Below are 22,589 nucleotides of genomic sequence, written 5' to 3' on the forward strand. Positions count from 1 at the left end.
GTCTGGTGTCAAGGGCTACTCCTACGATTCGAATCCACACATTGGCCGGGTTCCGACCAGGGAAAACTAGTTCATCCTCGCAGGTTTTAATGGCCACGGTATTCCGTTCATTTGGCTCGCAGCGAAAGAAGTGGCCAAGATGGTCGCTCACGGAATCCCATTCGAGGGGACACGCCTGCCCAGGCCATTCAAAACAACTCAGTTCCGCATCGACCGAGCACCAAAAGGTCGTGAGGAGGATGGCAATATACTTGGAACTGGAAACTTTCCTTCGACGAAGCCATGAATTCCCTCCCACCGAGATTCTTCCAAGCGCAGCCGAGTTTGAGCGGGTTTAAGATATCCACAACACCGTCCCCAGAAACCAGATCTTTAGAATTTAATACATTTCCCTTATATACCATTTCGAAAGGCTGCCGTTTTATTGCGGGTGTTCTTATGCTGAGTACCTACACAATGGACAGTAACTTTAGTTCAACCTTGGGATACTGTAACAGCCTGTACCTTCCATGTACTCGAAACTAAGAATGCTTCGCATATTTTCTGATGAATCAAGGCGTTTCGCCAACATCTGGCACCATGTAGGCAGTCGCAGACATCTACGCGGAGCCAGGGGCCATGGTAGCTTGCAAGGTTATAAAAGGTATACATGTAAGGCAGTGAGGCCAAATGCTATATATACAAAGCGGGCAGGACCGTGATCGGCGTCGGGTATATCTATCGTGACAATGCAATGCAGCCTCTATATCACGACCTGCGTCATATCGATGGATCCACTGCCCATAATCGGCCACATGCCAGCTTGCGAGGTCTCTCTCAGTGTTCAAATAAGCCAAGGTGGGTTCAGCGATTACTCGGGGGCAGCACATGTGAAGACGCCACGCACGGAACCCGACTTGTAGTTGTTGATCTGCGAGGGTGGTCTGGTTAGTATTCCGTCTCAATGCACACGCCAGAAAGTGAGTACTTACAATGTCATCAATACTGGAGTAGGTTCCAGCAACCAGAATGATCATTCCGATAATGAAGATCAAGCCGTTGGTCACGGTCAACAACAGATTCATGGGCTCGAGCCAGCCGCCCTTGCGGATCAGCAGGAACCACATGACCGCGGGGAAATAGAAGGTGAAGCCGGAGATGAAAAGGGCCGAGGAAATCGACAGTAAATCATTGAAAAAGGGAATCACTTCGGCGATCACGAAGGCGATCACCGTCGCGCCCGTGATGACTGCCATCCAGGTCACCCAACCCATCGTGGTGTTGATAAACCGGATCGGGGAGTTGGCAAAGATACGACCGTGGATCAGGCGACCAAACACCACCGTGTTGATCGACCCACTGATGAAGATGACCGGAAGCGCGACACCGTAAGCGACACGACTCAACAGGCCACCCGCGGAGGTCAGAGCTGGGCTCGACACATCCTGGCCGACGAAAGCGTAGACCAGGGCACCGGTCAAGGTGTAAACTAAGATTTCGGTAAGACCCAGAGCCCAGATCGATTTGACAAAGTCCCTCGGGGTGTGCATTTCATCCATGAACGAGAACTGGCACATCGCAAAGCTGTAGGCGAAAATAATGTTGGACACCGCAATAAAGGCGTCGGTGAATGTCAGATCCTCCTTGGGCCAGGCGGACCAAGGGACCGCGGCGAGTCCACCGGGTGCGTTGGTTGAAGAGACACCGGTACCGATGATGGTAATGCCGATAGCGATGATGATGGATCCGAAATCGATGTAGCCCAGGATCGCAACTTCGGTAAAGCTGGGGGGAATAGCCAACAGGAGCAAAATAATAGCGGATACCACCGCGAAAACCACCGAGCAGACATGACTCTCGGTGATATTCATGAAGGCGATAGTGCCCGTCAAACAGTGTGATCCCGTCAGGAAGATGAGCTGGAGGGCCAGCATCAGGTTGACCAGCTCGTATCCGCAATGACCTCCAATCACGCGGCCCCGCTCGGCAAAGTTGGCGACTCTGGGGAACACGGGCTTGATCATTCGGATCAGCAATGCGGCGGTGCGGTCACCTATCAGGCGACCCGCATCGGCATAGTTGGCAACCTGCGGAAAGGCGAGCTTGACCTGACCGACGATGAAACTGGTATAGATGGCCACCAGGCCGAGACTCACGCAGCAAATCACACCCGCGACCATTCCGAGGGCGGCGAAGGTAGAGGGAATAGACAGACTGCCCAGGGCGATGGCCTCGACAATGAGCACCACGGTGAGCCGCTTCCAGCCCAGACGACTGAACTTCTTGATACCGTGGTCGTAGACGGCGCGCTCGGTCTCGCTCATCTCGCCCAGCATGTCGCCTTCGAACGGCGGAGGAGCCGCGTACACCTTCTCGCCATCTGCCTCCATGATCTTGCCGCTCACGGCATCGGGATCGTTGGAGATGTCGTCTTCGTAGCCCATGGTGAGAAGGATGGGGGAGGGAAGGACAGAGCGTGGAGCAGGGAACGAAGTCTTCTCCGTCCCGGGATCGCCCTTGCTATAAAAGAAAATGCGCCCACCTTCTGGATCCGGCGGTATCAGGGAGGCAAATTGGCAGATTCGTTGACTAAGTGGATTTTGCGCGCTCTGTTTGGTGGCCTCCCACACGTGGAGTACAACGCTGCTCCACCGGGTGATCGGCCGCCCAACGAGGTCACCGAAAACAGCCTGGGAGCGGTCCACCATACATCCCGAGACGCAACTGGGCCCGCGCCTCGATCCAGCCGGGCGCTGATGCGATAAGAAGGTTTGCTTCTTAGGTAAAAGAAATGCGACATTGGCCGCCGGTGGTATGCAGTCATGTCATTTCTATGGAGCACTCCCCGCGTCTTTGAAGTAATATTTGCGGGGAAGCCATGGGGTACGGTGAAAGGAAGTAAACCCGGAATGACGAGTAGATCGAAAATCTAAAGCCTCACGCCACAAGCGTAAAGATCCCTGCGCCGGGAGAGCCGAAAGGTTATGGCTGAAGATGAGCCCAATCGCGAGTCGCGGCGAAATCAAGATTTTCCCCAGGGGCGTGGTCACGTGCCCGCCGCAAACAGCTCGCGGTCCTCCTCGTTTATCTCGTTCCCTCCTCTAGAAACACCTCAGAACCCGCAAGGAATACATCCCGTCTCCGGTTCCTTGGCTCCACGGGCCCCAGTGAACAGAGTGTTTCAATCCGCCCCAAAGTCAATTGGACCTTCGCTTCTAACAGGCGCTTTTGCCCCGGGGTGGACCGTCGATCGGGCCGCGCCAAGAGTATATACAGGGAACCGCGTGTGATTCGTTCCGTCGACCGATAGTGGCGCTCGGCCCTTGGAAGCCTTTTCGAGTCTGGAGCTGCACTGTATGTTTGGCTCTGTGGCTGCGTGCCTTTGGGGTACAGTAAGGCGTTGGGGTACGGATAAACTCAAACGCCCGGGTGGATCGGTCTGTCTGGGGTAATTTACTTCGTGAGGCTGGAGGACTACACTAGCACTCAGGTACGACCGAGTCGGCATCCAAGATGCTTCCTTGGCTTCGCTACGCGATACTAATGGTCGGGGCCAAGAAACTCCAAGGGCCAAAGAGCATTTGCGATGATCGGGACTTTCCATCATTACAACAATATTAATTGGACTCAAGTCAGATCATCTGCAAGGTATGCCTATGGGCCGCCGGGATCGTCGTCTCGGAAAAGCCCGGATGTTTTATGGGGATCCACGCTGTCGAGTGAGGATAGCCGTGGTGTATGCGAGCCTTAACCCTGCTCTCTCCGCGTTGCGCGCGCTGCCGTCCCCAACTCGAGTGATCGTGGTGGCCACGCCGAGTCCCAGCCGAGCTGCGTCGAGAAGGCGGGCCTGGATCAGCGCTATCTGTACCCCTCGTCCTCGATATCCCGGCAAAGTGCTATCCAAATACAGGTGGGCTACTCCGCCGTAGGCTGTCTCCATGGTAGCCATCGCGGCGGTGCCCGCAATTTCATCATTCGCAAACGCAAAATACAGGCTCGTGTCCGTCCTTCGGGTTGCGATCAATGCCAGCGCTCGAAGCAGCTCGTGGGAGCGGCCATTGGTCTGAAAGCCCATGGCGGAGGCCTCGATGAACTTTAGTGTCTCGTCAACCGTGGCCCGTCGGACCATCACTGCCGCCCCGGTGGTGCAGGTTTCTGTGTCTTCAATTGCCGCTTGCTCCGGGGTGCACCAATAGGTGCTCAGTGTGCCTTTTTCAACGTATCCGCGAGAGACTAAGGACTCGAAGGCGGACGATTTTGCAAACGGGCTCAGATGGATCTCAGGCTCGAGACCGACTGCTGCGAACACGGACTCTAGCTCTTTCATGTCGGCGTCGGCTAGTTCACCTTCTTCTCCACACCCGACCGCCCGGTTCAGTTTCCCATCGAAAGCTGGAAGTGTTCGTATGGCGATTCCTCCTTTTGGAACTGGCTGAATCAGAACCTTTTGATCGGGGTAGAGCTCTTGGCAGACCTCCGCTTGGCGACGAATATGAAGCGCTTCTCCATCTTCGCACCGATGTGCTGTGTATGGGTCCGCCAATAGTTCGGGGGCTGGCATGGCAGTGAAACGACTCTGGTAAGATTTTATCGACGAAATATACTAAAGCGCAACCTGATAGATAAAATAATGGAAGAGTTTCATTACTGAGTACTTCGGGCGTCATATCAGAGCAAACCGGTGACTCACCTTAGCACTATATGGATTACATAATATCGTTGGGTTATCCTCTTTTTGATTTCTGTGTAGGGGATGAGCAAAATTGAGGTTACTTCGGAGTGTCCCTGGAAGGAGTTTTGTAGACCATTCTAGGAGAACTTTCCCCCGAAACTACATATAAAATCTGGGTAATGTTCCCTACAACACTTCTAGTGGTTGCCATTGTGAACAAGAAAGAGAGAGCCTAACGGGCTACCGACGTAAGCGTCGCATGTCTTCGACGGCTATCGACCGTCAGTGATCACATTACAGGTTCTAAATAGGTAGAAACGCTACCTCTTGGAAGATGGATCAGAGAGCTGCCGACGGATGATGTCCTAGGCCTTCAATCCTCAGCAGACACTGGGTAATCGAGCGAGCAACGTATTCCACATTCCCCTCGTTCAAACCTGCTATTGAGATTCGAGAATTGTCCGCCATGTAAACGTGATATGTTTCTTTCGTAGCCATGTTAGTATCATCAAGTGTGCTTCAGCGAATGAGACCGACCTCTCAATTCCAGGACAATGTCCGGGGGCAGACCCAGAAATCCAAACATCCCGGATTGTCGAATCAAGTGCTCCCATGAGCCAGGGGCCCCTGAACAGTGTAAGACTGTATGCTTCGGGGTTTCTGCGGCTGAGGAAACTCACCGAGAGAGACTAAATTGTCGTACAGCGCTTTCCTCATCCAGCGGAGTCGGTCACTCATGGTGAACATGTCAGCGTACCACATCTGTCTCAAATCATCACGTCCTAGAATAAGGCTTGCAATTTTTGCTCCGAACGCCGGCGGATTGGATACTTCAGATCGCTGCAGCATCTCAAGCATAGACTGGGTATGAACGGCTGTCTGCTTGGAATTGTTTGCGAGCAGAAAGCACCCAATTCTTTCACCTAAGATCCGAGCTTAATACACCATCTTCGCGGAATGGCCAGGTGGTTTATCAGGCTTACCGTAAAGTCCCATATTCTTCGCGAAGGAAACACAAACCCCAGCCTCCATTTCCATTTCTCTAATGAAAAGACGAATGGCAAACGCATCCTCATCGAGGTTCCCCGAGTTGAAACCCAAGTACGCTGCATCGAATAGCGGGAAAAGATTTCTGGCCTTCATAAGGTGAGCAATTTCCCGCCATTGCTCTTTACTCGGATCCAAGCCAGTCGGATTGTGGGCACAGGCGTGGAGGATGACCACGGAGTTTGGCTCTGCCTGTTTAAGCATGGAATAATATGAGTCAATATCCATGTCCTTTCTTTCGTGGTCATAGTATTTGAAGCTTTCACATGGGAATCCTAGAGAGTCAAACACCTGGTGATGGTTGGACCACGTAGGTTCCGGTATGTACACCTTCGGAAGGCGGTTCTGGCAAGCCTTCAGTAGCAGACCAGCGAGGTGCAGTGCGCCAGTCCCTGATAGGCTTTGACACGTTGCTATCTAGACATAGTTCGGATCAGGTTAGTCCGGGAGTATTGAGATACGGGCTGAGTCCCGGTCTGTGAATAGGTCTTGTTCCGTACTTTATTCTCGCGTTGCGCAAAAAGCTCTGGGCCTAACAGGAGTTCGGCCGCCGCCTGCCGAAATGTGGAAAGACCCAAAATAGGAAGATATTCATGGTTCAAACCCTGTTCCAAGAGAGTCTGGCGGGCTTTGTTCACGGAGGGAAGAAGCCATGGCTTGCCATCGGCATCGCGGTAAGCTCCCTGCCCTAGGTTGACTTTTTGCGGAAACGAATCTTTCAGGTACTGGGCTGTCAAAGCGAATATCGCATCAGGGGGTATGAATCGCGCTTGCTCAAACCGGGATTGCGCAGTCGATGTGGATGACAGGGTCGTAGCCATTTTGCGAATGTTGGGGGGCGCTTTTCTCAAAGTCTGACGGAGATGTACCATCGTGTGTTCTGTCTTCGCTCTTATCAATGCATAGATCATCGCGATCTCCACACGGATGGTGTAGTTGGAGATGCTCGGAGGAAGAATCCGATTCTCGGGAGCTGGGCCGAACTATACAATTACCGCAGGTTGAATTGAACCCTCTAGAATGTCGACCGTGTTATTGTGGCGAATCAAATCTAAATTTTCGGATATTCTCCGACATGGTCACTCGTTTCCGGCGTGAAAAACCGATAAAACCATCGGGTTGCCACTCCGATTGTTATGAGAACTCCACCGCCGTGGACAGTCGGGAGCCCGACCCGAGATGATCGCGAGCAATCAAAGTGGACTATCTATTCAAAAGATGTCATCTATTACCCCTCCCCTTCCCCCTCCTTTCCGTGGGGTCTCTTGGGGGTTTCTAGAGAAATAAGGCCACGCTCGTTCCAATCTTTCTAACTCGACTATCGTCCGTTTTGCACATCTACATCCACGATGGGCCCTCCCGCCCCCTCAGCTCAACCCCACGTTCCTCCCGCAGGAGTGTGGTGTCCAGCCGTTACCTTTTTTCATCATCAGACGGACAGCCTGGATCTTGCCTCGCAGTCTCAGTATTTCCGCTACCTTTCGCAGACCGGGCTTGCCGGTCTCGTGATTCTGGGTACCAACTCCGAGGCATTCCTCCTGACTCGCGAAGAGCGTTCCCAGCTCATTTCGACCGCACGCGCCGCCGTCGGCCCTGACTTTCCTCTCATGGCGGGTGTCGGGGCGCACTCAACCAAGCAGACCCTTGAGTTCGCACAGGATGCGGCTGCAGCCGGTGCCAACTATCTCCTGGTCCTGCCTCCTGCATACTTTGGTAAAGCCACAAGTATGAACGTGGTGAAACGATTCTTTTCGGAGGTCGCAGCGAAAGCTCCGCTGCCCGTGGTGGTGTACAACTTTCCCGGGGTGTGCAATGGGGTTGATATGGACTCAGAAACTATCACTTCGATCGTGCGGGAATCGGCTGCCGCTCATTCTAGTGGCCTGTCGAATGTCGTCGGTGTGAAGCTGACTTGCGGCTCAGTCGGGAAGATCACACGCCTGGGGGCAACATTTGCGCCGGAAGAATTCGCGACGTTTGGTGGTCAATCGGATTTCCTCATCGGGGGTCTCGCCGCAGGCAGTGCCGGTTGTATTGCAGCCTTTGCTAACGTGTTCCCCAAAACTGCATCACGGATCTGTGCATTATATCAGAAGGGACAGTTAGGCGAAGCAATGAAACTCCAACGGAAGGCCGCCCTGGCTGAGAGTCCTATCAAAAGCGGCATTGCCTCAACCAAGCATGCAGTTGCCTGCTACTCGGCCCCATCAGCAGGGATCCAAGGGGCCGAAGAGAAGTTGCTGCCCCGCCATCCCTACGAAGGCCTTGGAGAGCCCGCCAAGAAGTCCATTCGGGAAGCCATGGCGGAAGTGGCGGAGATTGAGAAGACTCTGTAATGAAAATTATGCTGGAACATCTTGTTTGAGAAATGAAACAGAACCTACCATTTGTTCAGCTGTGCGGATGTCACATATTCTTTTGCACCGTAGGAACCGTATTGGGGCTAAATATTGAGGCGCATCTCGGGCACGGGGATAAAAGAGGGCTATCGAGAAATGCGAATACGGCTTAGATGAGTACTAAAGTAGGCCCGAACCGTTCGCCAATCAAGTCATCTTAACCGAGCATCTTCCTGCAGAGTATACGCAAGATAGGAGCAACCCGGATAAACGAAATGCAGCCATGAGGCCTCGAGAGGGCCGCGAATGCGGGCCATATGCAGGTAGTCTCACAGTCGGACGCATCAGGAACGATACAACACAAGAGGCATCCATGACAAAGAAACCCCCCATTAGAAGCCCGGCGAGTGCGGCTCCACAGCTACTGGATGCACGATGCGGCTGCATAGTTGGTTTTGGACATTGCGGCTTTGTTCCGGGAAACCTCCAACCTGTTTCCTGCCTTCATAGAGCCGAGGTACGGAATACTACAGTGTACATCCCAGGGCGGATTTCGGATTCATTGCGAAAGTGGGACTCTACAACACTTGAGGTAAATTTGAGAATCGAGAAGGCCGCGGGCCCGGCCAGAAGACACCCCGATTAATGAGCTTTGAGCCTCGGCAAGTGCGAGCTTGGCGGGCCATTTGCCCTTTCGAACGCGCGAAAGACCCGACGGGGCCACACGAAACCAATAGCGAGTCGCACCGAGCGATCTTATCGGTGTCCGAATCCACCTTGAGAAAGAACCGATCAATAATCGGGCCGATTTTCTGTGCCGTTGAAACCAATCGCTAAATTCTTGCACTCGGTCATTCCGAATGAACTCCGCCGTCTCACGCTGTGTCTACTGAATAATCATAAAACGTGTTGCACCCCAGATGCATCGCGCCGACTCCACTCTCGAAAATATCACTGCTCCAAACCAGTAATGTCCCCGGGCTACTACAATCCGTTGAGTAATCCCCAGGAACCGTAGACAATTAAAACATGTCGGCCTCGCTCAGACCGGGACACACATATTTCTCAAGCATCCGACCATCTCGTCTTTCTCGGCTCGCCATCCGGGTGCCTGGTGAGGCTTATACAATACCAGCCTATACGCCTCGGTCCGCCTCGGTTCGTACATCGTCTCAATGGCGACGGAGGCGCCTTCGGTGGAGGCCAAGGCCCCAACACACCTGCCACGGACGATTCCTTTCTGGCGACTGGTCACCGAGCCCGGCGGTATAACGCAGGAGGTGGTGGATCATGATTATGCGGGATCGGGGACGGACGATGATCCGTACGTGGTGCAGTGGATGCCCAAGGACTTTCGAAACCCTCTCCAGCTGAGCACGTCCATGAAATGGTCGATTACTGCGGTGGCCGCCCTCGAGACCCTGGTGGTCGCCCTGGTGTCCTCGGCCTATACAGGCGGCATCGTGCAGATTGAAGAGCAATTCCTCATCACCACCGAAGTGGCGACTTTGGGTGTTTCGCTTTACGTGCTGGGCTTCGCCCTGGGTCCTTTGATCTGGGCGCCGATGAGTGAAATGTTCGGTCGCCAGGTCGTGTTCATGGGGACCTACTGTGGCCTGACCATCTTCTGCGCGGGCACGACGGGTGCAAAGAACATCCAGACCTTGTTGGTCTTCCGCTTTTTGGCCGGTGCCTTTGGCTCTTCTCCCTTCACCAACTCCGGAGGTGTAATTGCTGATATGTTTGCCGCCCGTGAGAGAGGCCTGGCTCTGTCCATTTTTGCTTTAGCTCCCTTCTTAGGACCGACTATCGGTCCCATCGTGGGCGGCTTCTTGGGAATGGAAGCCGGATGGAAGTGGGTGATGGGTCTGTTGACCATTCTCTGCGGTGTGATGTGGTTCATCGGCGCCGCTTGCAAGCCGGAGACATATGCACCGGTGCTCCTTCGCCAGCGCGCGCGCACTCTGTCAAAACTCACCGGCAAATTGTATATGAGCAAGCTGGACATTGACCAGGGTCGACCGGCCCTCCGGGAGGTTCTGAAGACGTCCATGTCGCGACCCTTTATCCTTCTCTTCCGTGAGCCCATCGTGCTGCTCCTTTCCATCTACCTCGCCATTATCTACGGGACGCTCTATATGCTTTTCGGTGCATTCCCCATTGTCTACGAGATTCACCGAGGATGGAACCAAGGTATCTCCGGCCTGGCTTTCCTGGGGGTCATGGTGGGAATGTTGGGCGCGATCGCCTATTCGGTCCCCGAAAACACTCGCTACGGAAAGCTTCTGGAGAAGAACGGAGACTATTCGCCCCCTGAATCTCGTCTTCCGCCGTGTATGCTGGCCTCGATCGCCCTCCCTATCGGCCTCTTCTGGTTTGCCTGGACCAACTCACCGTCGATTCACTGGATGGTCAGTATCGCTGCCGGTGTTCCGTTCGGTTTTGGAATGGTCTTGGTCTTCCTGAGCGTCTTCAACTACTTGATCGATGCCTATACCATCTTTGCCGCATCCGTCCTGGCGGCCAACTCGTTGCTCCGGTCCATGTTCGGTTTCGCCTTCCCCCTGTTCACCACATACATGTTCGAGAATCTGGGAATCCACTGGGCGTCGTGTATACCTGCGTTTTTGGCCTTGGCCTGCGTACCCTTTCCATTCGTCCTCTACAAAAAGGGACTGGCCATCCGGAAATACTGCAAATACTCTGCAGAGTCCGAGGCGTTCGTTCAAAGTCTTCTTCAGCCCAGGGCGCCGGCGGATTCTGAAGTCGATGGCCCGACGCTGAATGAACAAATCGCCTCTCGCGTGCCTTCGGAAGCTATGACGGGCACTGTTGAAGCCGCATTGCACAAGCAAAGTACACACGAGGTCCACTCGATCCACCGATCGCTCTCGCGCACGCCCACCCATACCTCGGGATTGCAACGGATTCCGACCTACGAGGCGAACCCCTACAATATCGACCGCGTGCATACCCGCGAGTCCTTCAGATAAAACAACAATTACCGGCGTTTGGGGAATGTGGGAACGAGATGAAGATTTCATGTCATCATGAAATCGTCGATGCATCTCTGGTGTTTCATGTATGTCTGCCCAGGTGGGCTAATTCGCATATAGATAATGTCAATATTTCAATATCCGCTGAAACGTCGGTCCATGTTCTTGTTGCGAGTCATTACTGGATCAGAAAATTCAATTACCGGTCTTACATCTCGGCCTCGTGCGAATATCCACACCGTGATGCATTTGCGGGGTGCGAGGTGAACCCTGCATTTACCTCGACGATCACTCCTGCCATCCTATAAACATGGGAAAGTGGACGGGGTGAAGAACAGCCATTTTTATTCATCTATGTACATAGCACAAATAGTTGCGGTCAATCAAAACTTCTGGAGTCTTCCGATATGTTTCATTTATCATGAAGTTTTGTGCTTCATCTGCGTTACCATATCGCGGTGTGCCTTAACTGTCGCTAAATCATGGGTATCAAGGGAAGTTGGTTGGTCGAGTCTCTCGCACATGCCTAATGCACTCCGTTGGTAATGCCGTTGCCGTGACCGTTGGTCAGGCCGTTGGCGATACCGTTTTGAATCCCGTTGAGTTTCTCCTCGGGGACTCCAGGCGGGATACCGTTCGAAATGTGGCTCTTCTTTCGGGGTCGAGCAGTCCAAATGGAGCCGTCATCGAGCAGCTCCTGTCCCGCTGCGAGGGCCTTGGATGGACCTTCACCGAGCCATTGGGGTTCGAGTCGGTCGATATTCTCTTCGATCTCCCACGCACGACCGCCCTCGATAAACATGGATGTGCCGTTCAAGGACTTGTCGGCCAGAATGCTGGCCGCCACGGTAGAAACGTCACGGACGCTGTTAGTCGGCAGATTGGCATTTCTCCACTGCTGCTCGACATTCTTGATAGTTTCGGTTTGGGTCATCCAGGGGCAGACGGTGTTGACGCGCAAGGCATGCTTATAGGGCGAGGAGACGTAGTTGCGCAGGGAACGCATGAGGCCTACCACGCCATGCTTCGCGGCCTGGTAGACAAACAGAGACGGACTCTCTTTGAATCCAGCCAGACACGAGAAGAGGAGAATGGAACGATCGGAGCCGGGACCGCGGTTATGACGCAGATAGACGGAGGCGATGCGCGAAACGTACATGGAGCCAAGCAGATTGACATCCAACACCTTGTGGGTAGGTTTCTTCACGAGGTTATTTTCATCGCTCTTTTGAGACTCACGAGCCAGTACTTACCTCGCGGACACTCTGCAGGGTGAGTCCGAAGTCGAACCAGTTGCCGATCTCTACGATGCCGGCCGCAGAGACGACGTGATCGATGCGCTTGTAGGTGTTGAAGGCCAGGTCGAAAAGCGCGAGCACCGACTGATAGTTGGTTACATCGGTGGTCTGGAAGATGGTGCGAGTGGGCAGGTCGGGCTCCTCCGGAGGGAATCCATCCTGGCACTTTCGCAACAGGCCTTCGCCAGCGACGTTATCTAGATCGCCGAAGCAAACGTTGGCGCCGCTCTCCAAACATTGCTGTACGAGACTTGCACCGATCCCATTGGCACCTCCTATACGGTCAATGAGTATGGTGGGTGGTGACAGATGAGTACGAGGACATACCAGTAATGAGAACCACCTTGTCCTGAAGGGATTCAGACGAGATCTGAGGGACGTACTGTGCCATGAGGTGGGTAAAGCGGGGAGGATCGGATCACCGGTAAATCGAGGGGAAGTGGGTCAATGTCGTGTTCAATGGGATCAATAGGAAGCCAGTTCTGGAGGAAGGAAGTACTCGCGTGGTCCGGGATGGAAGAGGCCTTTATATAGTTTGGACGCGTGGGACGGTGCAGTGTGAAAATGTCTCTGGGTTTTGAGACCCAAACCAGGCAGAGACGGAATGGCATCATGGCCGTGGCAGGACAACGCATGTGGACCACGGTATCTCAGCCGACCCTATGTAACAAAGATCCATCAAGGGAGGAAGGGCAAATCAACGACATCGGAGATGTCCAGACTTCCAAAGAGACCCGCCGACCCACCCATATGCGGCAGCCGGAGATGCGGGGAGGCAATGACGCCGTGCAGGTAACGCGAGGAGTCCAGATGCGGGAGAACACGACGCCAACCGAATCGGATTGAGTCGCCAAGTCGGCCATCCTGCCCTTATTGGCCCTTTGCCACGGATCGCAGTCCTCCGAGGTTTCTTCAGGGCCCAAAGGATTGCCGAACGCCGTTTGCATACGCTCGGACACATGGGGACAGGGGGCTTGTGAAGGTGGAAAGCGGAAAAGTCAAAAAGTGCGAGGCAAAAGCATACTCCAACCACGCCGAAGAACCAACGGTCGGCATTCAAAAATTAAACCTGTATGATGATGAAAGTAAAACGTCGTAGACCGGTTTCTGTAGGGAGGAACCACTCTTCAAGGACCACTTTTTGCTCCTCCATTCCACTTTTCTATGGAGCGCAGATCGGGATCCTCCCCCAGACGACCCGCGGCAATTACTGTATGCGACCCCGGTGGAGCGGATGATAACACACAACGCTGCGGAAACTTCAAATGTACAGTAAAGCAATGCCGATCGTTCCTCGGATTCATACATGCATTACCCTGGATCAAAATACAGATACTATATGCCCCTTCCGGTGATGCAGACGTGGAATACCCTCCCAAGCCCGGACTAGACCATCTATCCGAGCCTCTATAACACACAGACCCTCCCAAAATGAAAAGACATGATTATCACAAGCCAAAAAAATGCGTGTGACGATGATATATACAGAAACGAACCGGACGCGGGTGACCGGAAGACATGAGACATTTGAAAGCCGAACCTTAGCGCCGGGACACGCAGCACAGAATGCCCGACTTGCCCAGGAACCAGAGGGATCCGATGAAGCGGAAGAGCGACAGGCCGGCGGTGGTCCACAGGATGGCGGCGAAATAGTGCGTCGTCCGTACCGTCGAAGTGTTCTGTTCGTCCCATTAGTGTCCTCGCTCGGCGGTGACGTCATAGGTGGAAGTTTGACTTACCGTCAAGCAGAATCGGTTGATGCCTTCGCTAGTAATGCACAGAACCACCACCAGGTTGCTGAAGATCCAAAGCAGCACCAGGTTGGTTCGGAACGCCTTGTACGAGTCGTCCATGCTCATATCATCCTGTTCCACCGGCTCCACGAACGGCGCCAGCGCTCGCTTGACCGTCGACTCGAACTGGCTGTCAATATCCGCCTGCGGCTTGTCGACTTCCTCGATGAAGTTGGACTTGGCGTCATCCTTCTTCGTTTGAGCCTCGGGCAGTGCCTCGCTCTTGTCAGATCCCTTGGTTCCCCACGAGACGTCGTGCCAGTTGCAGAACGCGTACACCATCAGAACGTTGATCGAGCACGTCATTCCACAGAAGTAGGCCCAGGACGAGGTGAACATGTGCCAGGGGTCCATGTACAGGAAACTCGCTACGAAGTAGATACCGTAGATCGATACCAATGCGATCAGGACGATACCGGCTCCGGTCGAACTGAAGAAGGACGACAGGAACACGCCCACGCCCTGGCTCATGTCGAAATCCAGAGTACCTCCGCTAAAGGCGTTCTTCACTAGGTAGAACGCCAGAACCAGAATGTAGGCCTGGACAATGGAGAAGTAGACGAAAGAGAGCGTGTAATACAGGCGAGAACTAGATCCCGACTTGATAAGTATTCGCGTTTTCGCCTGCACGATGAAGGATTCGAGTCACTTACCCCTTCGGTCGGTTTCCAAGGGCCAGAATGAATTGGAGCATCAGGAAGAACACGTAGCCATACTTGAGGAAATTGTTGACAATGGGAGACGCTTCGTTACCAAAAGGCCACCCCTTGTATCTGTTGGCCGCGCTAGGAGTTCCCACGAGATCCATAATAACGGAAGTGGTCAACCAGAACGAAGCTGTCGGTGTCGGTTGTCAGTACCCATTCATTTTCAGACCAAAGTGGGAGAATCCATACCGAGAGAGAACCAGGTCATGATGAGAAGCGCACAGTTGTAGACCATTTGCACGTGGAGGAAAAACAGACGAATGATGTTATGGCCACTCTTATAAATCCGGTTGAAGTGCATAATGCTATACAAACTGGCAGCGAACGAGCCGTTAAGCCATCGTCGCCGCTGACCGAGAAACTCCGCAGCGCCCTCGGGGACATCGGTCTCACCCTTGGACGCCTTGACGTAGGTCAAATGCCACTTGAAACCAGCCTTGGCCACCAGTTCGAAACACAGGATACGATCCTCAGCAAGGAACATGTTCTTCTTGAAAATGTTCATACCCTCGATACCTTTCTTGCCAAGCTGTTTCGAGAGCGTGTGATCACCGTGGAAGTACTGCTCGAGAGGCCGGCCCATAATCGCCCGATAGCGATAAGCCGAGAAGGCACCGGGCAACACGCTCACGTATCCAAAAGCACTCTCGAGGGGTTTATCGAGAATATTCGAGATCTTATACTCGAAGTTCTGCGCCGCGACGAGAGGGTTCATCAGGTTCTTCCAGCTTTTACCCAACATCGCGTGAATCTCACCGCAAGATCCGCCAAGGTTCTTGTCGTTGTAGAACGACTCCCACAGAGCAAGGAGGGATTTCTTGCCGGGTTTGGTACCGGCATCGATCAGAATCACCACCTCCGGGTTTAAAATACGGCAGAAGCCGTTAAACAGCCAACGGTGAGAGTTGATCTTCTTGCTGTTCTTTTGCTTCAGACAGAAGATCATCTGAACGGGCGGGAGGTTGGTCGACTCGTTGCCTTGGGGCCGAATCAATTGCTGGCTGGCAGTGACGGACAGCTGCGTGGTGTACTCGAAAATGTGAGACATGGTTTCTCTGCCGTCCACGGACCGCTTCATGATGCCGTCCTGGTAGATACCGACGGTGGCTAGCATATCGAGGGTGTTCTTATCGCACGGGTCGATACCGTCGAAAACCAAGCAGACGACGATCTTCTGCCATGCCGGTCCACCCTTGTTCCAGAACTCCGACTTCTTCAGGTTGACGATATCCCGAATGTTCTGCATGACGCCGTGCAGGGTGCGCGCAGTGAGCACCTTGTCTTCATTGTAATAGGTGATGGCAATGAGCAATTCCGTGTGTCGGTTGTACATGGCCGGTCGCAAGTTGTATCCGTTGCGCAACGTAAACTCGTCGGGGTCACAGGTGGCGGCTGTATAGCGCAGATGGGTGAACTCCTCCGGGAAACCCTCCTCCGATTCCCGATACTCTCTCTGGATGGCATTTTGAATCGCACTCGGCACGGGATAGTCCACGCTCAGCACGGAGCCCTGCACCAGTTTGATTTTACGGGTCGCGTAGCGTCGGAGGCCGGAGCCGGGGGCCTGCCGCTGCTGCCAGGCCTCCGAGGGCGTCTCGGACATGGGAGACTGAATCCCCGAGCGGCGGTTAAACACGCCCGAGGCGGCCTGGGAGGGCTCCTGGTACGGCCCATTCGGGAAGATGGTCACGCCGGGGTCTTGAAGTGTGTAGCGCCGCAGGGAATCGGTCGAGGCATAGGGATCATCGAAAGGTGCATTGAGGGGACTCGGCTGGTTCCGGTAGAGGAGGGATTGTTGACTTTCGGCTTGTTCGGACTTTTCTTCGAAGCCGTAACCCTGCTGTTCGAAGAGTCCAATTAGCATCCATGTATGGAAACCTCCGTTCCGGGAAGCGGTCCCGCTACTCACGGCTTGAGGATGGGTGTGCGAAGACAGGCTGATCTCGCTTGCCTGAGGCGAATGAGACGACTGAGCCGAATGGGGGGAATGGGGGGAATGGGGAGACGTTGGCATGGGGGTACCCATGGTGCACTGGCTCCCCGATTATCGGGTCTTCGAGGGAGGGGGAGATGGTAGAGAGTCCGCGAACGAAAAGGTCGACGCGAGCTCAAAGAAAAAAGATGGCGAGTGGTCGGTCGAGGACCGAGAATGAAACCAAGCGAAAGAAAAGGATTCCAGGCAGTGGCTACCTCGCTAGGACATCTAGGGAGAGTAATGCTGGATCTCTTGGACACGGTGTAGGCTGGTGAAGATCGTTTGGACGATCTGTTCAGGTGGGTTAAAGAATGGCTGGACGCGAAAGTTGGATACGGCGACGGTTCAGGAACTCGGGAAGAAGACGGTAGCGTAGTTCTTGGGGATCACCAAGGCCGATGCATCAGAGCATAGCCTGCAGGACCCGAGATATTTTTGGTACCGAAGATTTTGATTGGAGGCGTGGGACTGATGAAGGGCGAGGGATGGTGGAGCAAGGCAGACCCATGTCGGCAACTGTCGTTCGTCATCCTCTGTTCGGAGGGTCCACTGCTGGACCCTCCGAATCACTTGTCTGGCCGTTTTCTTTCCCCCCTGCACAATGTGATTCGGGTCGATCGCACTTCGGGGCTGCCCGTCACTGTGGTTCAACACCCATCCGTGGATCAGGGATGGTCTGGGAGTCCTCACACAATTACCAGGAGAATCACCCGTCGCTCAGGTACCGCGGATGCGAATTGGACTCCGGGCTCCGAGTCCCGGTTGTGCGCGACATTACTCGTCGACGATGAGGTCGACGGCGGGTCAACTGCGCAACGCGTCTGCACATTGGCCGAACGGTCCTCTCTGGGACCCATTGCAGGCCCCGATCTTCCCAGACATTATTACATGTGGTCCTATCCCTTCCATTCTACGTGTCTGTTCCGCTCCAAATCTGAAACCGCTCTCTTGCTTCTTGTGGCGTTGCAGCTTTTCAGATCTTTGCCAAGAATACTCCGTACATCTCCAGAGTGGCACCTTGTGGAGGGGGCTAACGAGTGCCGCCATGACGAGGAGGCGTAACGATCGGCCGCGTCTCCCACAGGGGCTGGTTCGAAACGCCCCTCCACTGCAAGTCCACAGGGGCTCGTGATTGGGTGCCCCAATGAGCCTCCTTTTCTGGCGTGTGAATGTAAATGTGAATGTGAATGTGAATACGGAGTACGGAGGTACATGGCTACATAACGTGTGGTTTTCGCTTCGCCCACGTAATGTCACGTGCTGTCGGTGCCTGGTAAACCGGGGGCCGAGTCTGACTGGAGACGACCGGGTACCTGTATACTCCGTAGGTAGATGCATATTGACCCTCCCGGTGAGTGCCTCCAGTAGATGGAATATCCCAATGCGCGGGAGATTGGGGGCGACCACCCGATTTCGAAGTTTTTTCGGCTAAACCCACCGGGCATGTTTGAGGTATATTATCAGCCGGGATAAACAGATCCAGACTGTTGGACGGGCAACTGCACCATTTACGGGATGTAGCTAATCGTGAATTTTGGAATACACCTGCACAAGCCTGGAAGTCATTTCATATAGTCCTGGAGGCAGGCATTCATGTCTCCTCTCCGCGATATAAAGATGTAGCCTATGCAATCTCCAGGGCCCGTCGGAGGATCATAATCGGAGATACCCCGACGCCGATTGCGACGGACCGGACTTCACGGCGAGAAGCATCTTCCCCGCAAAAACATGTTCACTGCACTTCAGGACTGAATAATTGCAAAATAGACACCAAGTGGCCGGGAAGGGTAGGTCTCGATTGTAGAGGACCTTCCAAGGAAACCTTGAACTTTGGAAGTGACCGACGCATTTTGGATATAGCCGAGTAGTTTCTACACCCGAGGACCTACACTCGAGGACTCCTGACGATGCCGTACAATGGTTCTATCCGGAGCTGTAGCCCGAGGTCATCTTGACACTGCGGGGTAAGTCTGTACATAGGCGGCTGGATAGAAATACCCTGCCCAAGCGACCTTCCCCTGAAAACGAACCCGAGAGAATCGCCATGTCTTCACGAGTCCCTGCTTTCGACTCCCTGCCGCTGCGCAAAGACGGCCCGCGTGGTAACGCGTGGGGCCTATTTGGGGATCGAGACGAGATGGGAATGCTCAATCGTCTCACGCCCGAGAATACGGCTGCCGCCGCGCGTGAAATCGTGGAGGGGGTGCGCGTATCGACCGATTGGAACCTCAACAGCATGGCCGTTCCGTGCTTTGGACGGTCGGCCTTTGAACACACGGTCAAGAACAAGGCGCCCAGGCCGGTCAACGACGACGTCCTGGTCTTTAATACGCAGAGCAGCTCCCAATGGGACGGATTCCGGCACTACGGCTCCAAGGAAGGGTCCTACTTCAATGGCTGTTCTCTCGAAGATATCCAGACATCCACGCGAAACGGCATTCACGGTAGGTTCGGCTCCTCATCGTACTCGTGCTGGATGTTGGATTCTCACGATGTATAGCGTGGGTGGAAAACGGTGGTGTCGTCGGCCGTGGAGTGCTTCTGGACTACGCCGCGTGGGCCGAGGTCAACGGCGTCACCGTCAACTGCTTCCAAACCCAATCAATTCCACTCTCGGTTCTTCAGCAAGTGGCCGCCAGTCAGAACTCGACATTCCGACCGGGCGACATCCTCTTTATTCGAACGGGTTGGACTCGTGACTACGAGAGACTCTCGCGAGCGGAGTGTCAGCAGCTGGCAGACTACAAGGCACCGCCCGTCATCGGTGTCGAACAGTCGGAAGAGATGCTGCGATGGATCTGGGACAATGAGTTCGCCGCGGTCGCCGGCGACATGCCAAGTTTCGAAGCGTACCCCTGCCAGAACCCGGACTTCTTCCTGCACGAGTGGCTGCTGGCAGGCTGGGGCCTTCCGATCGGCGAGCTCTTTGACCTGGAGCGCCTCGGTCAGGAATGTCGCCAGAGAAAGCGCTGGAGTTTCTTCTTCAGCAGCGTGCCATTGAAGGTGAGCGAGCTCGATTCCCATCCCGAGACGTGGCTGATGATCTCAGGTCCCCGGTGGCGTTGCGAGTCCGCCAAACGGTGTGGCCATCTTTTGATTCCCACGTCAACGTAAAGTTCCATAGGAGATAGTAATCAAGAGATGATAAGATTAGATATGCCATGTGCTGTCGGGAGTGACGCGCCGACTTCCAATAGAAAGTTCACGTCGGTCCGAACGATAAGAGGTGTGGAGTCGATAACAGCGTCTTTCCCCGCCAACTTCTTGCGATGGTGCATAGTAAAGAGATCTCGCGACGATCGCAAGACCGCATGGCTCGCCGGTCGATGGTAGCGTATGCTTGACTTGTACACCGAACGAACTGGCGCTGACCCACGCAGGTGCAATCGATGTCGCAGTCGTAAGACGCGCTGTGCCGGCATCCCGCCGCAGCCATGTGCAGGCTGTGTGGACGTCGGGCACGTTTGCGTCTATTCAGAGGCCGAAAAGCGAGTTTCAATTACGGAGAGGTGTGTAGACGTGCCACGAATTGCCGCTTCAGACACTGATTTTTCAGCTACTATCGTCATTTACAGACGCAGGCCCGATCACCCCGAGGCCCGGTGGAACACACGAGTCGCTCGAGGGATGCAAACGAAGACATAGAGTACGATCGACCGACCCCTACTCCATCGAGTGCGCATTCGACGGCCACTCACTACTCGGATCGGGAAAGAGAGGTGCCCTTGGAACGAGATGACTGGTGGTTCAAAGGAACCGATAACCTGTTCCTGAACCGATCGGGCGAACACCGTATGCATCCTGCAGGATCTCCCAAGACCTTCGTTAATCAAAGCGGTACAGACTTCGTGGGCGCGTCCTCTACCACACACCTGGCCAAGCGCCTCAATCCTGCCTCCACCAACCTTGCATGGGATGTGCGTCCTCTTTACGACGATGCCTCCTCCCTGCGACGACCGGTGGCAAGTGCCCTTCCCCAACTGCCTCCTTTTGATTTTGCCAAGCGGCTCTTCTGGGTCCAGTATTCCTACATCGGAACTATCTTTTCCTTGATCAGACCCAGGGAATTTGAAGAGCGACTAGCCTTTGTCTATCACCAGCCACCCGACTTCTCCCACCGTGAAACATGCCTGATTTACTGCCAGACATTACTCGTCATCGCATTTGGATTGATGTACTCCGTCAATCAGTGGTCGGGAGATGACGGCCCGCCCGGCTTCAAGTATTTCAAACATGCCTTGCGCTTCTTGCCTGACATCCACGAAGATGGGTCGATCTTCTTCGTCGAGGTCTTGTGTTATGTGGCATACTATATGCAGAACCTGAACCGGCGCGATGCGGCCTTCCTCTACGTAAGTGGCACTCTCACCTTGGATCCCCGATCAACCAACTGACCTTGTCAGATCGGGCTCGCCCTCCGCATGGCTATCTCGCTGGGTCTTCACCAAGAAGTGTCAGACCCGAGCATCGGTGAGACGGATCGAAACCGCAGGCGTCGAGCCTGGTGGTCTGTTTATAGTCTAGACCGGTAACGGAGCCTTACATCTCATCGGTATGTGCAGCGCACTGATATCCGCTGAATAGAGTACTCTCCGTCAAATCTGGCAATCCCATCACCATCCATGATGAAGACATTGGCACTTCGCCGGCGACACTAGTAGGCTCCACGAAGGCTCTCATGATAAGAGCGACCTCTGACCGGTTCTCTCTAGGATATATCCACTTCTGACCCCTGGCCATCCATTGTCCTCACTCACTACACACAGCTCTCCCGAATCTTAGGCCGAATTGGCGAGGGTAAGGGCCCGAAAATCACGCTGCAACATCTGCGCAGCCGGTAACTGACTCAATACCGTAGAGATCTACCGGAAGAAGCCCCGATCAGGATCCAACCTGATTATGTCTGTGCAGAGTATTACGAACGACCTTTCAAGCTGGCTTCGAAATGCCCCCGAAGGCCTCCGCGTTGATTTTACCACGCTGGATACTCACGTTAATCGAGAGACGGTGTCGATCAATCTGCATTTCTATTCGTGTGTCAACATGACTGCGCGTCCGCTCGTCTTCTATGTTATCCAGCGACGACTCGACGCCGGAATTCTGGGCACTTCAGGCGAGGATTGGAAAGAAGGCTTGGCACCTAACACAGTCGCGGTGATCGATAGCTGCATTACGGCTGCTCGTGCAACGACCTTGATCATGGATGCGGCTGCGAAACAAAATCTCATCGGTAAGCCCTCTATTCTCTGCAAGCCCTTGCCCCCCGCTCAGCAGTTAATGTTTCATTCAGCCACCTACGGCTATCTCGACGGGGAATACGTTTTCTCCGCTGCGTTACTCCTCGTCATGGTCAATGCTGTCTTTCCACATAACGAGACTAATGCCCGGGCGATGGAGACAGCACTAAATCTCCTCCACAGTATGGCCGACCGAGGCAACACCTACCTCGGCTCGCGCCATTCCTTATTGCTGGAGCTACGGGCGGCCATTGGACCCAAATCCGCTATTGGCGATACAGAGAGGATAACTCCTGCCCTGAATGTTCCAGCCACTCCAAGAAGTAATCAGCCGGCTAGTCCAGCGATACAAGAGATGGGGCCTCCCCCGCAAGAGCTCCCGGAGGATTGGCAGCCGTCACTTGATCTGGCCTCGCTCCAGGATATTTCATTCCAATTCGATCTGAACGACGACCCGGCGCTCTGGGAGGGTGCATTGAACCAAATTGACATTGATATGGATACCGATTGGATTGAGAGCACATTGAAACGATAGTTGATACACCC

General features: G+C 54.1%; 9 protein-coding genes across 9 annotated transcripts; 4 read left to right on the forward strand and 5 right to left on the reverse strand.

The window, feature by feature from the left end:
- Positions 1-850: 850 nt before the first annotated feature.
- Positions 851-2,423, reverse strand: N7498_009133 (uncharacterized protein; the record flags this gene model as incomplete). The annotated part of the gene is made up of 2 exons (XM_058456189.1): positions 851-910; positions 972-2,423. 2 exons carry the CDS (start codon positions 2,421-2,423, stop codon positions 851-853), a joined length of 1,512 nt encoding a protein of 503 aa, XP_058303088.1.
- Positions 2,424-3,676: 1,253 nt separating this feature from the next.
- Positions 3,677-4,540, reverse strand: N7498_009134 (uncharacterized protein; the record flags this gene model as incomplete). The annotated part of the gene is made up of 1 exon (XM_058456190.1): positions 3,677-4,540. The coding sequence occupies one exon, from the start codon at positions 4,538-4,540 to the stop codon at positions 3,677-3,679; it is 864 nt and encodes a 287-aa protein (XP_058303089.1).
- A 450-nt stretch (positions 4,541-4,990) lies between these two features.
- On the reverse strand, positions 4,991-6,519 carry N7498_009135 (aminotransferase; the record flags this gene model as incomplete). The annotated part of the gene is made up of 5 exons (XM_058456191.1): positions 4,991-5,136; positions 5,189-5,278; positions 5,332-5,574; positions 5,635-6,115; positions 6,199-6,519. The coding sequence occupies 5 exons, from the start codon at positions 6,517-6,519 to the stop codon at positions 4,991-4,993; spliced, it is 1,281 nt and encodes a 426-aa protein (XP_058303090.1).
- Positions 6,520-7,047: 528 nt separating this feature from the next.
- N7498_009136 (dihydrodipicolinate synthase family protein) lies at positions 7,048-8,034 on the forward strand (the record flags this gene model as incomplete). Its single annotated transcript, XM_058456192.1, has 1 exon — positions 7,048-8,034. One exon carries the CDS (start codon positions 7,048-7,050, stop codon positions 8,032-8,034), a length of 987 nt encoding a protein of 328 aa, XP_058303091.1.
- Positions 8,035-9,212: 1,178 nt separating this feature from the next.
- N7498_009137 (MFS transporter) lies at positions 9,213-11,030 on the forward strand (the record flags this gene model as incomplete). Its single annotated transcript, XM_058456193.1, has 1 exon — positions 9,213-11,030. The coding sequence occupies one exon, from the start codon at positions 9,213-9,215 to the stop codon at positions 11,028-11,030; it is 1,818 nt and encodes a 605-aa protein (XP_058303092.1).
- A 529-nt stretch (positions 11,031-11,559) lies between these two features.
- Positions 11,560-12,722, reverse strand: N7498_009138 (uncharacterized protein; the record flags this gene model as incomplete). Its single annotated transcript, XM_058456194.1, has 3 exons — positions 11,560-12,234; positions 12,287-12,606; positions 12,659-12,722. The coding sequence occupies 3 exons, from the start codon at positions 12,720-12,722 to the stop codon at positions 11,560-11,562; spliced, it is 1,059 nt and encodes a 352-aa protein (XP_058303093.1).
- A 221-nt stretch (positions 12,723-12,943) lies between these two features.
- On the forward strand, positions 12,944-13,177 carry N7498_009139 (uncharacterized protein; the record flags this gene model as incomplete). Its single annotated transcript, XM_058456195.1, has 1 exon — positions 12,944-13,177. The coding sequence occupies one exon, from the start codon at positions 12,944-12,946 to the stop codon at positions 13,175-13,177; it is 234 nt and encodes a 77-aa protein (XP_058303094.1).
- A 695-nt stretch (positions 13,178-13,872) lies between these two features.
- N7498_009140 (uncharacterized protein) lies at positions 13,873-16,857 on the reverse strand (the record flags this gene model as incomplete). The annotated part of the gene is made up of 5 exons (XM_058456196.1): positions 13,873-14,010; positions 14,071-14,713; positions 14,778-14,961; positions 15,021-16,671; positions 16,741-16,857. The coding sequence occupies 5 exons, from the start codon at positions 16,855-16,857 to the stop codon at positions 13,873-13,875; spliced, it is 2,733 nt and encodes a 910-aa protein (XP_058303095.1).
- A 1,993-nt stretch (positions 16,858-18,850) lies between these two features.
- Positions 18,851-22,578, forward strand: N7498_009141 (transcription factor domain-containing protein; the record flags this gene model as incomplete). Its single annotated transcript, XM_058456197.1, has 10 exons — positions 18,851-19,250; positions 19,307-19,809; positions 20,004-20,140; positions 20,187-20,315; positions 20,363-21,158; positions 21,210-21,334; positions 21,391-21,463; positions 21,519-21,603; positions 21,665-22,036; positions 22,097-22,578. 10 exons carry the CDS (start codon positions 18,851-18,853, stop codon positions 22,576-22,578), a joined length of 3,102 nt encoding a protein of 1,033 aa, XP_058303096.1.
- Between the last annotated feature and the right edge of the window lie 11 nt (positions 22,579-22,589).

This window comes from Penicillium cinerascens (assembly GCF_028974065.1).
Source record: "Penicillium cinerascens strain IBT 15544 chromosome Unknown scaffold_4_segment0_segment1, whole genome shotgun sequence".
In the NCBI taxonomy this organism is placed as follows: domain Eukaryota; kingdom Fungi; phylum Ascomycota; class Eurotiomycetes; order Eurotiales; family Aspergillaceae; genus Penicillium; species Penicillium cinerascens.